This window comes from Polistes canadensis, unplaced genomic scaffold (assembly GCF_001313835.1).
Source record: "Polistes canadensis isolate GaletaPanama2010 unplaced genomic scaffold, ASM131383v1 scaffold_80, whole genome shotgun sequence".
In the NCBI taxonomy this organism is placed as follows: domain Eukaryota; kingdom Metazoa; phylum Arthropoda; class Insecta; order Hymenoptera; family Vespidae; genus Polistes; species Polistes canadensis.
In genome coordinates this window covers 282097-296883 of record NW_014569627.1, presented here as the reverse complement: position 1 = coordinate 296883, position 14787 = coordinate 282097, and the positions used below count along the sequence as shown (strand labels likewise).

Below are 14787 nucleotides of genomic sequence, written 5' to 3'. Positions count from 1 at the left end.
TGCAGGTACATAGAAAATGTCTTTTATGTATGAATACGTTCGTTTAATATATGTGTATGTGTGTGTGTGCCAGAATTTGTACGTGGATGCGTATATGCGTACACATATGGGTTTGCATGTCCTGCTGCTGCTGCTGTTGCTGCTGCTGCTGCAAGAGAGTACACGTAAGTGAGCGAAACACACGCGGGTTGGCGTTAGCGTGTTATACCAAAGTATTATATCGATTAACTGTTGGCAACAGAAGAGAGAGGCAGAGGAAAGCTTGTTGGAGGGTGGCATGGCTTTGGCTTTCCTATATTATTAATCTTTCTCTCTCTCCGTCCTCTTCTTCGCTTCTCTACCTCTTTCCTTTCCTTCCTTTTCCCTCTATCTCTATCTCTCTCTCTTTCTCTTTCGACCTAGTCAACCCCTCGGCAACCTCTGCACCCCACTGTTGGTGCCGCTGTCGGCTGAACCTGCCGTATATGCGTCCGTCGACTCAGTCAGGTGTTGCGGGCAGCTTCCGTGGTTCAAAGAGAATCAAGAGTCACGACAGAGAGAGAGAGAGAGAGAGAGAGAGAGAGAGAGAGAGCTGTGCTTTACTTCCTTTGTTTAGTACCTTCCGGTATCAGCCTGGTAAACACCGTTTGAATGTTTCGACTTTTTCTCTCTCTCTCTCTCTCTCTTTCTCTTTTTCTATATCTTTGTTCCTCTTTTCCATTCTCGTGATCGTTGACGCGGTTCGCCCAGCGGTTTAAATCCAATTTTCAACAAAGGAGAACAGTTTCCTGCTCCGATTTTCATACTTTAGTAAAGTGTATATGAGTAACAAGGGACTCGAAGAGAACAATCGCGATTTCCGCGATTTTTTGTCCGATACGAATTTACGCTCATTTTATTATTATATCCTTACGAATTATAAATGAAATAAGGGAAGAGGAGGAGGAAGAGGAGGAGGAAGAAGTTATTTGTAAATTTTCTGACATAAAAACTTTTCTGACATCGACATAAAAAAAAAAATAAAAAAAGAAAGAAAAAAAAGAAAATTGTCGAGAAAGTTTTCCTTGCTAAAGTTTTAACTGTTAGAAGAACGAGGAACTTCCTCTCAAGACTGAAGAGAAGGAAGAGAAGGAAAAGGAGGAGAAGGAGGAGGGAGGGTGAGGAGAAAGAAGAGGTGGTAGAAGAGAGGGTATATCCCCGTTTCTCGTCGACGTATTGGAATAGTGTCACACGCATAGTCAAATGTGTTTGAGCCTACACTTAAACTCGTCTAGGTACACTATATATTCACTGATACTGACGAACCGAACCGGCTGCACCCTGAATACACCTGCACTCGCTCGCCATTCGATATTTCCACAGATATATTAAGTGTCGATCGATTGATTCCTCATTGTCATTTACGTAACCCCCGAGAAAAGGTATTAATTAGACAAACGACACTCCCCTTTTTCTCTCTATGAAAATTTCGAAAAGAATTTCTATTGTAAATCGATATTTGTACGCGAATTAATTGATACAATAGATTATTGTAAAAGAGGGCACCGGTAGAAAGACATAGTAGAATCAAAGATCAAATAACTGGGACGAACCACACGTGCTCGCATTATGTGCTGTACGGGGGTTGGGGAAAGAAGGAGGAGGGTTGCTTTCTTCTTATTTTTAGTAATATGTGTGTTACCATAGAGAGCATATTTTGTCAGGAGGAAACGTTAGACTTTCGCAAAAGGGCATGGTAATAGGATAAAAACCACATTTCCTCTATTCTTTTGTCCCTATTTGAGACTTTTTTAACGTTAACGACCAACGCAAAAAGTTTGTTTGGTTGAAGGAAACTCTTGAAAAAGAAAATCTTTCGACTATCGTAGGAAAAAACGTTGTTACCAATATGCGAAAGAACCTATTATTGCTTTATGTTCGTTTATGAATCCCTGTGAATAAATTTATCCGATCGATGGTAGATCATATCGACTAAAGTTTCGATATCTTCGTTAGATACTCGATCAATTTTAAAGGGCTTATCGTTTAATTCGGTTGATGTTACGCGTGCACGTACACCAGCACGTCTCTCTTGCCGTTAGTACGCGTTAAATGATAGTGCGTTTAATAATATGGGTTTGCGTGAAACCGTCAGGAAAACCACGAAATCGTGTTCTCGGTGGTGCCACGACATGACGATGACAGGTACGTAGCTGGACTTGTCAGGTAGTGCGCGCTTAAACGTCGGTGAAGGGAAGACCGGTCTAAATGCAATTAAGCGCAAAGCAATTTCATTCCCTCTCACCCCTTTTCTTCCTCCCCTTACTCCTCATTCTCCTCTCAAACCATCCTTCCATCTACCTTTACCCCCGAACCCAACCCCCGCCATTTATATTAGCGAATTTCTTACTCGTCCAACTCTTTTTTTTTCTTTTTCGAAGATTATGATAAAAAAGAGAAGAAGAATGAAAAAAATAGAAGAAATAACGAAAACGAGAAAAAACGAACGTGCACGGCTACGACGAGTTAAAAGAAAAGTCGATTAAAAAAGGGGCGATACAAAAACAAAAATTCAATCGATTCGATTCGGTTGTTTCCGAAAAGTAAAAAAAAGAAAAAAGAAAAAAAAGAAATGATTTTTAGCCGAACATCGCCTAGCAGGCATGTCTCTCATCTTTTTTACCACCCCCGTCCCCCTCCTCTACCCCTTTTTTTATTATTTCGTTCTTTTAGATTTCTGAAGGATTTTTTTACGCATGAACGCTCAAACGCCAAGCTACTACCACCACTACCACTACCACCACCATCACCGACAAACCTATCGTGGACACAGAACGCACGTAGAAAACGAAACGTAACCGCGTGCCAACTCGGGAAACTGACGTTTCTGCGCATGACATCTTTGTAACGAGGCAAGCTTTAACGTACGCGTACCTACCTACCTACCTACCTACCTACCTACCTACCTACCTACCTACCTACCTACCTACCTGCCTGCCTATCTACCTACCTATCTCTACCTACGTATATGTTGCGTACATACACATATATACCTTTTAACGTTACGTTAACAGCATAATAGTTTAGCGTTTCACCCCAGGATCAAAAATCGCTTCACTTTTTGATACATTTTTTTTTATCTCTTTATGTCAATATCCAACGTATGTACAGGATGAGGTAAAAGTCGCTTACCCCAACTTGATACAAATTACTTTTATTTGTTCAACGTTCATATATTCATTTTGCATTCATTCACATAAATTATTCAAATTGGTATCCGTTTGATGTACACTCAGTACGCAACTAATTATATCGTTTAATTACTGATTTACATATGCCGAAACATAACGAAGGGTTGGTGTATAAATTTTAAAACGACTAGTCCTATCAACTGTCGTTACTCGTACAAATCTTGTACCTTCGTGTACAGAAAATTTCTCCGATGAAAAACAGCAACTTTTATCTCACCCTGTATATTATCCCAGCGTACGTAGGATTGATTCTTCAATTATTTCACATTTCAATTAGAATTTACACAGGAAGGAACGAACGTATAGTACTATGAAAAATAGAGGACTATTGATCCTTCAATATTATTTCTTATTTCAATCTGAATTTACATAAACGATCTACGACGACTACTGTTGTCTCATGTATATCGTACGAATTTATTTATATTAGTTTGTGTGTAGAATAAATTTGATCACATCTCTTTTGTAGAGATCGATATTATAAAAACTTTTGCATTATTTCTTTTTTATTTTTATTTTGTAGGAAAATTGATAAAACTCAATATCTTAACTCGTCTTATGAATTTTAAATTCATTTTTAATTACTCTATCTCAAGATTCAGTCCTGTTTCAAAGTTCTAACGTCAAGCAAGTAAACGAATGACAGCAAAGTAAAGTAAAGTAAAGTAAAGTAAAGAAAAGAAAGCAGAAAGCAGAAAAAAAGAAAGAAAGTATATAAACTAGGCGAAAAAAGAAAAAGAAAAGAAAAAGAGAAAAAATAAGAAGATAAAAAGAAACGAGGAGACACATCGTAATCAGAAACGCTGTCTATAAAGTCTCGATCGTGGTGGTTGACGGAAGGAGGTTGTGGAGGTTGTGGTGGTACTACCACTACTACTACTATTAATGTTGGTAAAGGTGGAAGCGGAGGTGAATTGGGGGTGGTGAAAGAGGAGAGAACGCATCATCGAACGGCGGTGCGAGCCGGGGCGACGCGCGGTGGCTGTGCGTGACATTTTTGTAATGAAACCAAGCTGAACGTACGTCGGTCTCTCGGCAGTCAGTACGGTAGACATCTGGCCTGCCTCTCGCTTGCCCGTTCTAATATTGGAAATTTCAGTACGCCTCCACCTCCACCTCCACCTACACCTACACCTACAACTACAACTACACTTCCACCACCTTCGATAGCACCAGCACTAGCACCAGCACTAGCACTAGTACCAGTATCCAGGACCAGGACCAGCACTAGTAGTACTACTACCACCACCACCACCTCCATGTCCTCCTCTTTCGTCTCCTCTTCCTCCTGCTCCTCCAGGCGCCGTACCATGTGCGGGACATATGTATAAACATAAGCTCGGCACGACGCGATGCCCCGAAGCTCGTTTCCTTCAAAAAGCGAACTACGATTATTCCTCGTCTCTCCTTCTCTTCCTCCTCCTCCTCCTCCTCCTCCTCCTCCTCTTTCTCTTTCTCCTATTCCCACCCCATTTCAACTTCTTTTGTCCTCTCATGGTTTTATCTGAATCGCCCTAGGTACCCTAGTTCAGTCGATATATCTTCATTCAATTCCTAAATATCGTTAGAAGTTAGTCGAACGAATGTTGAAAAGTAGTAGTAGGGTTTCTGTTCTTTTCGGAACCGGTACTAAGAATTTTTAAGATGTACGATAGTGGGATGACGCGGAAAGAGTTGAAGTAATATTCCAAGGAATTTATTTTAATTGGACGGATTATAAGAAGAAGAAGAAAAAGAAGAAAAAAAAAGAAACAAAACTTCACAGGATAGTCGAAACTCGCGCTAATTCGAAACTCGCCACGGAGCAAAACGAGCACGGATTTCGAAGGATTTACGCGTTTCCATCTGGCCCTCGTTGTAAACTTCTCCTCGACGAGGAAGCCCAGATCGTTTTGTGAAAGAAAGATAGATAGATATATACATAGATAGAGAAAGAGATAGAGAGAGAGAGAGAGAGAGAGAGAGAAAGAGAGATAGGCAAAGTTGCGAGCCGATACCGCTCGTTATTTTCTTTCTCTCTCTCTCTCTCTCTGACTCTTGTTGGAAGCTTCTGGTTTTCTCCCTTACGATGAAAAGTCGAGAAACAGGCGCCTCGTTTGCCGCTAGTTGCGTGAACGCGATGTATCTGTCGGAGCTTTGGCTGTTACGTGAAAAACAAAGTGAGTATTTTTAACTTCTTTTCCAAATTGACCGAACCGAGAACGAGAGACACTCGAAAAAGTTTGAGGGGGAGGAGAAAAATGGGATCAAAAACATTTCGATCTTCTTATGCTTCGACTAACACATTATCTAATTTGATTTGATAAAAAAAAAAAAAAGAACGAAGAAATCTTAACGCAATTAAAGAAACGCACGTGAGAGAATAATGAAAAATGTTGAGAAATAATAAAAAGATTTAAAAGAAAAGAAACCGAGGGTGCGTTTTCTATATCGTGGTTTTTGTTTGACGAAGAAGAAGAAGAAGAATAAGACGAAGGGTCGAGGTAAAAATCGAATTTGACGGAATAGAAAGAAGAAAAACAAACTGACGGTAATAATATAAAAAGAAAGGAAAATTTGAGCGAGAGAGAGAGAGAGAGAGAGAGAGATGCCTTCGCACGAAAGGGTCGCAGCTGTGTGCGATTAGGTGCGCGAGAGCCATGGATTTTCTACCCATGGTACGTATATGTGTGTACTATATATAGTATATATAAGATCTACACTCGAAAATACGTTTAGGTGAGTGTATATATATATCACTTTTCACCAACTGTGTGTATGCTCTTGTTTGCTTAACTAAGCGTCTTAACGAATTGCTAGAGTGCGTCTCCAACCCTGATCGAGGAAAAGGCCAAAGCTCCACGGCTTTCATCAAACCTCCTACTCTTCTTCTTCTTCCTCCTTCTCTCCCAACACCTTTTTCTCAGAGTCGATTAATGGCAAACTTCGATACCCCGATTGTCACGTTTCTTGGAGACTCCCTTTTTCCATGTAAATGCGAATGAGGTCAGAATTTTAAATTCATATATCGAGTAATTCTTGCATAAAATAAGAATGATATTGTTTGTATAGGATTTTAACATACACATTTACGTAACTAGCATAATCATCGTTACATGTATTAAAAATATGAGCCTTTATCGTTATATATAAACGTTAGTAAAGTTTTAATCGATGCAACATCGCGAGATAAGATTTTCCTGTGAAAATCCGATTTGTTAATATACGAGGGGAAATTCGTAAATCAGTGTAAAATGGTGGAAGCAAAAGAACGAGGCGGTTACTACGTCACGTCGTACCGCTAAATTCATCCATTAAGCTTAGACGCTCGTGCAGATGTACAATGTACATAACAGATTGGCTTTATCGCAGCTGTACGGACGTAAAATAGGCGACGGAGATCGCAAACACAGTGTACGACACTTGTTCACCCGATGACGAAGGAATGGCGGACATCTGTAATAACAGAAGACGATAGGCTCTACCCACGGTGATTAAAAAAATAATACCCATCTGTTACAATATATAAGTTGCGTGCATGTATTGTTCTAACGTAATGTCAATTCTTCAGGGAAAAAAATGACAAATGTATACGCGGCATATTATAAGGTATGAGCGTATACGTGTGTATGTGAAAGAGTGACGTTCCATCATTTGTATTCCAGAACAATTGATTTACGAAATCCTTCGAGCAAAATCAGGTAGCCCCAATGTTATTAAAGGAATAGAATTTGGGGAGGAATCATACTTTTAAATATTAAATTATCGTAAGTTTATAAGTATTATAAAATGAAAGTACAATTAAGATTTTTGTCCAATGTTCTAGATAAATTCTGTGATTTCTCTCGTGTATATATATATATATATATATATATACACGTTAAGATGTAACGTTTTTTAAAACGAGATTTAACGAAATCTTAAAAATGATCGAGATAAGAAGTCTCTTCTCCGTCAAATAATAGTTAGCAAACTTGCAGTTTTAAATTCCTACACCATTTGGCAATGCAATTTTGCAGTAAAAATTATAGCGAGCCATCAGAGGGAGCGTTTCTTGGACGAAACGAAGGGCTCGTTTGCATTTCACGTTAATAACGAGACCATGTGGCACCGAAGGCAGTCTGCTGGCAGGGCTGCTGCGCGTCAATAAAATAAAATTTCACCGGTTCGGAGTGGTGCACCATGTGGATCTTAAAGATTACTTCCTGCTTTTCCTTCCATTTAATTTTCTTTCCTTTAATGTTATTTCCTCCAACATTTTCCAAGGAAAAGAAGTATTATATTGACCGGAAAACAAATTTTCTTATTTCGTTTCTCTCTCTCTCTCTTTCTTTTTTTATTCGACATTTTTCTTTTCCTCGGACAATTTCGATCTTCCCCATTTCGACTTTTCTTTTTTTCCACCGGAACATGTTTCCCCTATTAAATATCGACGATTTAGGTATTCAACAACGGGCCGACGGATCGTGACGAATCTCCCCGTTAGTTTTACAAACTAACGTCCGTCCAATTCCATTAAAACGGCCATCGGTATGCACAACGGGGTAACCCGTTGTCGAGCACGTAGACGAAATATGTGACCGCCACTTGCGAAATGGAATCAATCAAATACGAATCGTGGTTACGATGACATAGATACTACACACACCTTCCGATTTCCCTCCCCCTACCATTTCGTTTAGTTTTTTTTCCCCGTCGTTTTTCGGTGGACAGGCGAGGATGACTGTGCGATTCAATTCCCTATCGAGAATATCTCGCCAGATAAATTTGCTCGTTTGCTTAAAAGAAAAAAATAAAAGACGGAATAAAAAGAATTGTCTCCGAATAGAGGAAAGATGTTACTTTTATAAAGAGAATTTCTTAACCTTTACGTATTATTTAAAAAAAAAACACACACACACAAATCAATAAAAATAAAATATATGATAAACGATAATAATAATAATAATAATACGAATCGATAATATTTCATGATACAGGTCGAGAGGATCGAGCGGTACCGCTAGCATGAAAGTGGACGGTGGAGTGGCGAGTACGACGGTCCTTCAGAAAGTCAAGGTTAAGGAAGAGGCAAAGGAATGTTGCAGCTTTCAGCAGGTCTCGGCAACGTCATCGGGGGGTTCGAGCGTGGTCGTGGTTGTTTCGACGGTGACTGCAGCCTCGACGACGACGGCGACCGTCATTGCAACGACCTCGAGCAATTGCAACAGCAATGGTCTAACCACTGTTGGAATAGCAGCAGCTACTCTTACGAGTACCCCTACGACCACCACCACCGTACCTACCACGTCCTCAACCTCGAATTCTCTTCAAACCTCTGCCATTATCTGTCATCCATCGACACCGGCAACCATTGTGGCCACCAGTACTGCTCAGACACCTGAACCTTTGCCTGTAGACCTCGACCTCAAGAGTAAAAATAAGGGTAAGTTATAGCATCTCAGGTGAATCGTTAAAACAAATCAAAAGTTATAGGCTTCGTGCATACGTTCAGGTAGATAGAGGGAATATATATATATTTATAAATGTGTGGATTCGTAGGTATATAGATACCTGCGTGTCTACCTAAGGTTTATCTAGTAACTCGGTCGAACTATTAACTTTGTTTTTTTTTTTTTTTTTTTCATTTTTCTCGACAAATTATACGTAATCTTGTTAAACGATATCGCATGGGGTTCGTATAATCATTTCTATTTCTTTTTTTTTATATATCGCGCTGTGTTTGCAATAATCATTATTCCATTTCCTTTTTCCTTTTCGTTTTTCTTCAATAATAAAATAAAAAAGAGATAGGGGGAGACAATGTGAGGTTGAAAGAAGATCGAAAAGTCGACAATTAAACAAAAATTTGATAGATATTTTATAAATATATAATACTGAAAAATGTTATTTCTTGTTAGATTTTTCTACGTTATATTGCTGGGGGTAAAAGGAGGGGAAGAAGTAGAAGATAAACGTTCAAACAACTAGTCATTCGTTGTAGACCCAGAAAGAGACTGGAAGAGGCAAAAAGTAAAAAGAAGAGAGATAGAAAGAGAGATAGAAAGGGAGAGAGGGAGAGCATTTTCCGCATTCCTCGTTCGGTGAGGAGAGCATTGGGCTTAGCTGTGGGCGCGTCGTACATTAGTTCAGAATATTGCATGATGGTACCCGTATATTCAATCCGCGGGTGTGTTCTCTCGCTCAAATCGTACATTTAGTACCGAACTGGTTATCTGGACGAATGAGAGCCCGCAGCTACCTTGGAAATGGCTCAGAAAAAAAAGCCTTCTCTCTCTCTCTCTCTCTCGTTCACTCGTGTTCGTTCTCTCTTTCCTACATCTCTTCTCTTCGCACATCAAAGTCCCGTCAACGCGAGATCATTCGCGGTTCGCGGCTCCCCCTCGCCCTTATTTCTCTATCTTTGTTTTATCTCCCCTTCTCCCTTTCTATTTATTCGTACATCGAATCGATAAAAAAAACCGTGTCCTTTTTGTCATACAAACGGTTACACTTTAATAACAAAGGATACAATTCGGGGGTTTTTTTTTTTTTTTTTTTTAGATGAATCAAATATCTCGTTTGAAAGTTTCGATATAAATAGGGGTGGGAGGAACGATGTTTATTATTATTTTCATTATCAATTATTTACGAATAGATTTTTAATCGTTCTCGTTCTATCATCGTTCGTCTACTATATTGTCGGATAATTTTTATTAGATTTTCATATTTTGAATGATCATTAATTAGAGTTTTGCATTATTTCCCTGAAAATACATTTTTTTTTTCGTCAACGAGGTTACTGTCCGGCACAATACAAGCAACCACCTCATCCGTGATGTCCTCCCAAAGAGACGCTAATCTGACGGACTGACGCGAATACATATATATATAGATTTTTTTTTTGTATTTTATTTTGGCGACCTGCGTACGTCCGTAGGTCGCATCGTGTCGCATGACACGATAAATCTCTCGATACGGACAAGAAACGTACGGGATTAAACTCGTGCATTCGAAACAAACAAACGCAAAAACAAAAAAGGAAAAAAAAAGGAGATAAAATTTTTATTTCCGCCGCTACACCCGACGCGATTTCTTCCTTTCCATTTCCTTTTCTTTTTTTTTGCCTTTTCCTTTTTCCCTTCTGTTTGTTTCCCCCGTTGTCTTTTTTTCTGTATTCCCATTTTATGTTTTCATTCTATTTATCTTGGACGCCAACGAAATATTGCTTTTAGGAAACGAAAGCTTTTCTGGCCCGTCGTCGCGAGATTTTTCCCAAATAGAAATATTTTTTTTCAGGGCTGGGGCAGCTAAAAAATGATGCATTTCATATCAATTTATGTTTGTCGGTGGTTTTTTCTATAGGACAAGTTTGTATTGATTTTTAATACGTAGTTAGAATTCATTGCGTACTTTGTATGTATTAATAATTTAACAGATTATACTCGTAGTACATTTAATACCGGGGTACAGTTATAATATATTATTAATTGCTGTACTTACTGCTGGATAAATCTTGGACGCTTTGTATAATATAATAATAATAAAAATAGTATAATAAAAGATATAATAAAAGTATAATAAAAGATACCAGTACACAAACGATACTGTCGCTAACAGATTAAAAAATGTATTATAAGTAAAAGCCATTAAAAAAAGAAAGAGTTGCATTACGGAGAGTAAAGTTTATAAAAAAAAAAAAAACAAAAAGGATAAAATTGTCAACGAAAAAAAAACCTAGAAAAGATATTCCATTCGAAAAAGTAAATCGATCGATTTATCGGATGGACATCTCTTCCTATTTGAGCCGTCAAGCTCTCTCTCTTTCTCTCTCTCTCTCTCTCCGAAAGTGCACATTTCATAGGTTCGATCGCAGGAAGCGGACTTAGGTGCATCCGCCGTTTCGAAATCCTTTGAGTGGATATGGCAGGGAAAGCGGGCGAAAATCCGTGTGTGTATTCGTTCTCCTAGAGAGAACAGAGTGGTGCAACGCGCGTATGTTTACACACACACAAGCATATCCACACACATACACGTACACCTACATATAAAACATATATCGTGTCAGCTGAAAGAGAGAGAGAGAGATTGAGAAGGGGGAGAAAAGGGGAAGAGAAAGGAGACAGAGAATCACGATCACAGGATGTTCGTTCTCTCTCTCTGATTTTGTGAGAGGGAGAGGATAGTGAAACTCCTGCAAGCAGTCAGTCAAGCCGGTTGGTTCTAGCCCGGTGTGTTGGTTAGGTCGCTTCGTGCGCTGCCTGACTGCCTGGTCCAGACGCGATAAGGCACGTCCGACACTTCCACCGGGATTCTGCTCCAGGCTGATATCATATCCGGTACACCGTCGGCATTCCCGGTTTGCCGCCGTTCGAGGTATTTTGCGATAGTCGCCCTACCCACGACGCTGCCACCGCTCGTTTTCCCTGGATATGCTTATGACGTTGAAACGGTGAGGGAGGGGGAGAGGGGGGAGAGACAGAAGTCGGCTCTTTCTATCTTTTTCGAGACTAGAACGTCGTTGGTTCTTCTTCCAACCAACCAAAAGCTCCGATGGTCTCTATCTCTTTTATACCTCTAAAAGCTCTGCTTTCCTTAAATTTTCAAAGATAAGAACGTTAAGGATTACTAGAAATACGTTTTTTATCAGATACCGTTATTCCCTCGGCTAGAAAAAGAAAAAGAAGAGAAATAATAATGTTACAAACTGTAAATATTAGGGAGGAAGATGGAAATTTTTGGAAATAATAGTTAAAAAGAGAGAAACAAAATAAGAAACGTAGAAAATCTAATGGAATCGATTCGGGAAGTAAAAATAGAAATAATGGAATCAAAGGGGAAAGAAAAGTAAAAATAATAGAGAGGATATGGCTTAGGGAGTGAAAGGAAGAAGGTAAAAAAAGGACAAACCTTATGAAGAAGAAGAAGAAGAAGTAGAAGCAAGGAAGAGGAAGCAAGCAACCAAGCAAGTAAGTAAGGAAGGAAGGAAGGAATTGCGATCAAAGCCATCTGTTGCATTGTCCCAGCAATTAGGAGGCGACAGCTGAGTCTCACCGTACTTACTTCCAACAGAGATTCTCAGTCAGGTGGCACATGTGCGTCCTATCGATCACGAAACGACGAGTCAAAGATATCGGAGGTGCCAGTATATACAGCGGGTGAACCAAACTCTGCTGTCTTTCTCTCTCAAGTAACAAAAGGTGTCTCTCAATTTCACACGAGTTTTCTTAACTGTAAGCCCAATAGAGACTTGTCCAGAATTTCGCGCCGATATTTGACAATTCTTATGGAGTTGAGAACCTCTGCCGGAAGTAACAGCTGGCCAAAGGGATAGTAACATCAGCAGCAGCAGCAGCAGCAGTACTAGTAGCAGCAGCAGTAGCAGTAGCACCAGTACCATTACCGTCATCTCGCTGGATACCTTCCCTGAAATTCATATATTCGCTCTATGGAAAGAAGACGAACGACAATTTTGCGCAACGAACGACGACCTCGATGAAAGAACCTGTCCGAAGAATTTAGTACGAGTATGTTATGGATGAGAAACGATGATGATACTTCGAACATCAATGAAAACGGAACTCGGACTAATCTTGATAACAAATTCTGATTGTTCATCTTGCTTCCTGGATAAAAGAAATTTTACATCGGCTAAAAATGAGTAGTCTATTTATTATTTCATGATTTTCGTGATGTAAAATAAACGTTGGCAATCCCATAGAATTGTTAGCAATGAAGAAGAAAGTATAATATCGCGATTCCATGGAGAAATCTTAAATATCTCTTTGTCAGTTGAGATCGTTCTAGGAGACTCTTTTTATGAACCATCTCTCTCTAGGGATCTCTTAATCGCAGACATTAGTCAAGCTCGTTTACGTACATGCACTTACATTAAAGTTATATGTTACGCAGATCACGAGTACTACATTTCTAGGAAAGAGACTAGAGAAAAGAGAAAGGAAGTTAAAGAGGAAAGGTAACTGAGAGGTTGTGCACCTTGCACCCGTCATATCGTATAAGCTGTAGGTAGTTTAGTTTCTCGGGAGTTCAGGTACAGGTAATTACCTACCGGCTACCGGCGTCAGGTGGTAGTGACACGTTAGCATTAGAGCTTTCTCCTTTTACTCGTTCAAATTTGGTTCCTTCCCAGACACGACTACGATCACATTCTCGCGCACCTATTATGTTGAAAATATTGAAGGAACTATATACCGAAGAGGTAAATCAATTTTCTTTAGAATAAAAAAAATACATAATAGCGGGAAACAGAAGGAAACAATTTTACTCGCAGTATTTAAAGTCTTTTTTCATTTAACACGTTGATAAATAATAAAAATCAGAGAAAACGTTGATAAAATGAGTAACAGTTTGAACAAAAAAATCAACAATATTTCTCTGACTTGTCGCTTCTACGTCTGTCAGCGATATGTTTCGAAGGAGATAGAAGAGGAGAAGAAAGAGAAGGAGGAGGAGGATGATGATGAGGTGGAGGAGGAGGAGGAGGAGGAGGAGGAGGAAGAGGTTAGTGGTGGAGAACGTCGGTATGCACGGCTGTAACATTTCGTTATCGGCCGTCGTCACCGGCGTTTTGCCACGCATGCCACGAGCCTGGAGGCATTCTATGAGATAACGTGCGGAACATAGAATAGGAACAAGACAAGGTGGATGACACGGCCCGTAATTGCATGTTATCCGCTGCACCCACGCGACCGAAAACGTAGGACCATGCATCCATGTCTCATCTCATCTCGTTTTGTCTCGTCTCTCTAGAGCACGTGCCCTAAAATATTCCCTAGCAAGGATCCTCATTCTACTTGTTCTTCCCTTATTCCTAATATGTCATATGCTGGATGGGGTTGATCTTAACGCGACATTTCCTAATAATTACATATTGTATATATACATTAAATCGATTTATCTATAAATATATACTTTCCTTATAATCTTGTGTTATTTCGAAAGTATAATGCACATTTATTCAGTCTTATATGTCGAATGTCGCCGATTTCGCGTTATTCAAAAGCAATTGGCATTACGTGAGAACGGAGAAAAGACTTTCGTTTCAGCGAGTCCTACCAGCAGCAGAGATAAAACATCGAGGGATGAGAATAATCACTCCGAGGTCCTATCACCGTCTTCTCAACATCATCAAAGACAGTCAACTCAAAGCAATGGCTCTCGATCGGAGTATAAAGGTCAGTTGGGTTGCTCCAGGTCGTCGGACAACGATAGCCCCATGTCTTCGCAGCCTCTCAAACCTGATGTTGAGGAATCTACCGGAGGAACGTCAACCGGAACATCAGCTGGGCCAATCTCTGCTCCTGCTACTGTTACTGCCTCTACCACAAGTGGGCCTTCAGCTACCTGCAGAAACGAGGAACAAATCGAGGCCAGCCCACTACTGTCAAATGGCGTCAGGTGTATCACCGGGTTTTTTGCTGGTCATGGAAAACTCAAAAGGCTACTTGGCACCCTCGTCCAATTCGCAACTGACATATCAGCCGACACCGGAGACACTGTACGGACCTTGGTACTCGCTCTCTTGGTACGTTTGTGTGTCTATATATATCTTTATATTATTCCTTCCTGATGTGCCTATTTCTAGTAGAGAATATTAATA

At 39.8% G+C, this 14787-nt stretch overlaps 1 protein-coding gene across 5 annotated transcripts in view; it reads left to right on the top strand.

Annotated features, from left to right (window-relative positions):
• Positions 1 to 14787, top strand: part of LOC106786706 (protein CBFA2T2) — a 29910-nt gene that overhangs the window by 4148 nt on the left and 10975 nt on the right. For 3 of the 5 annotated variants that reach the window (XM_014748386.1, XM_014748385.1, XM_014748388.1), the window contains exons 2-3: positions 8168 to 8613; positions 14234 to 14712. In XM_014748386.1, coding sequence (XP_014603872.1) covers positions 8196 to 8613; positions 14234 to 14712 — 897 coding nt within the window. In that variant the 5' untranslated portion in view covers positions 8168 to 8195. Of the gene's footprint in view, positions 1 to 5212; positions 5369 to 5791; positions 5867 to 8167; positions 8614 to 14233; positions 14713 to 14787 lie in introns of those variants that run through there. The other 2 variants (XM_014748387.1, XM_014748389.1) reach the window with 2 other exon arrangements.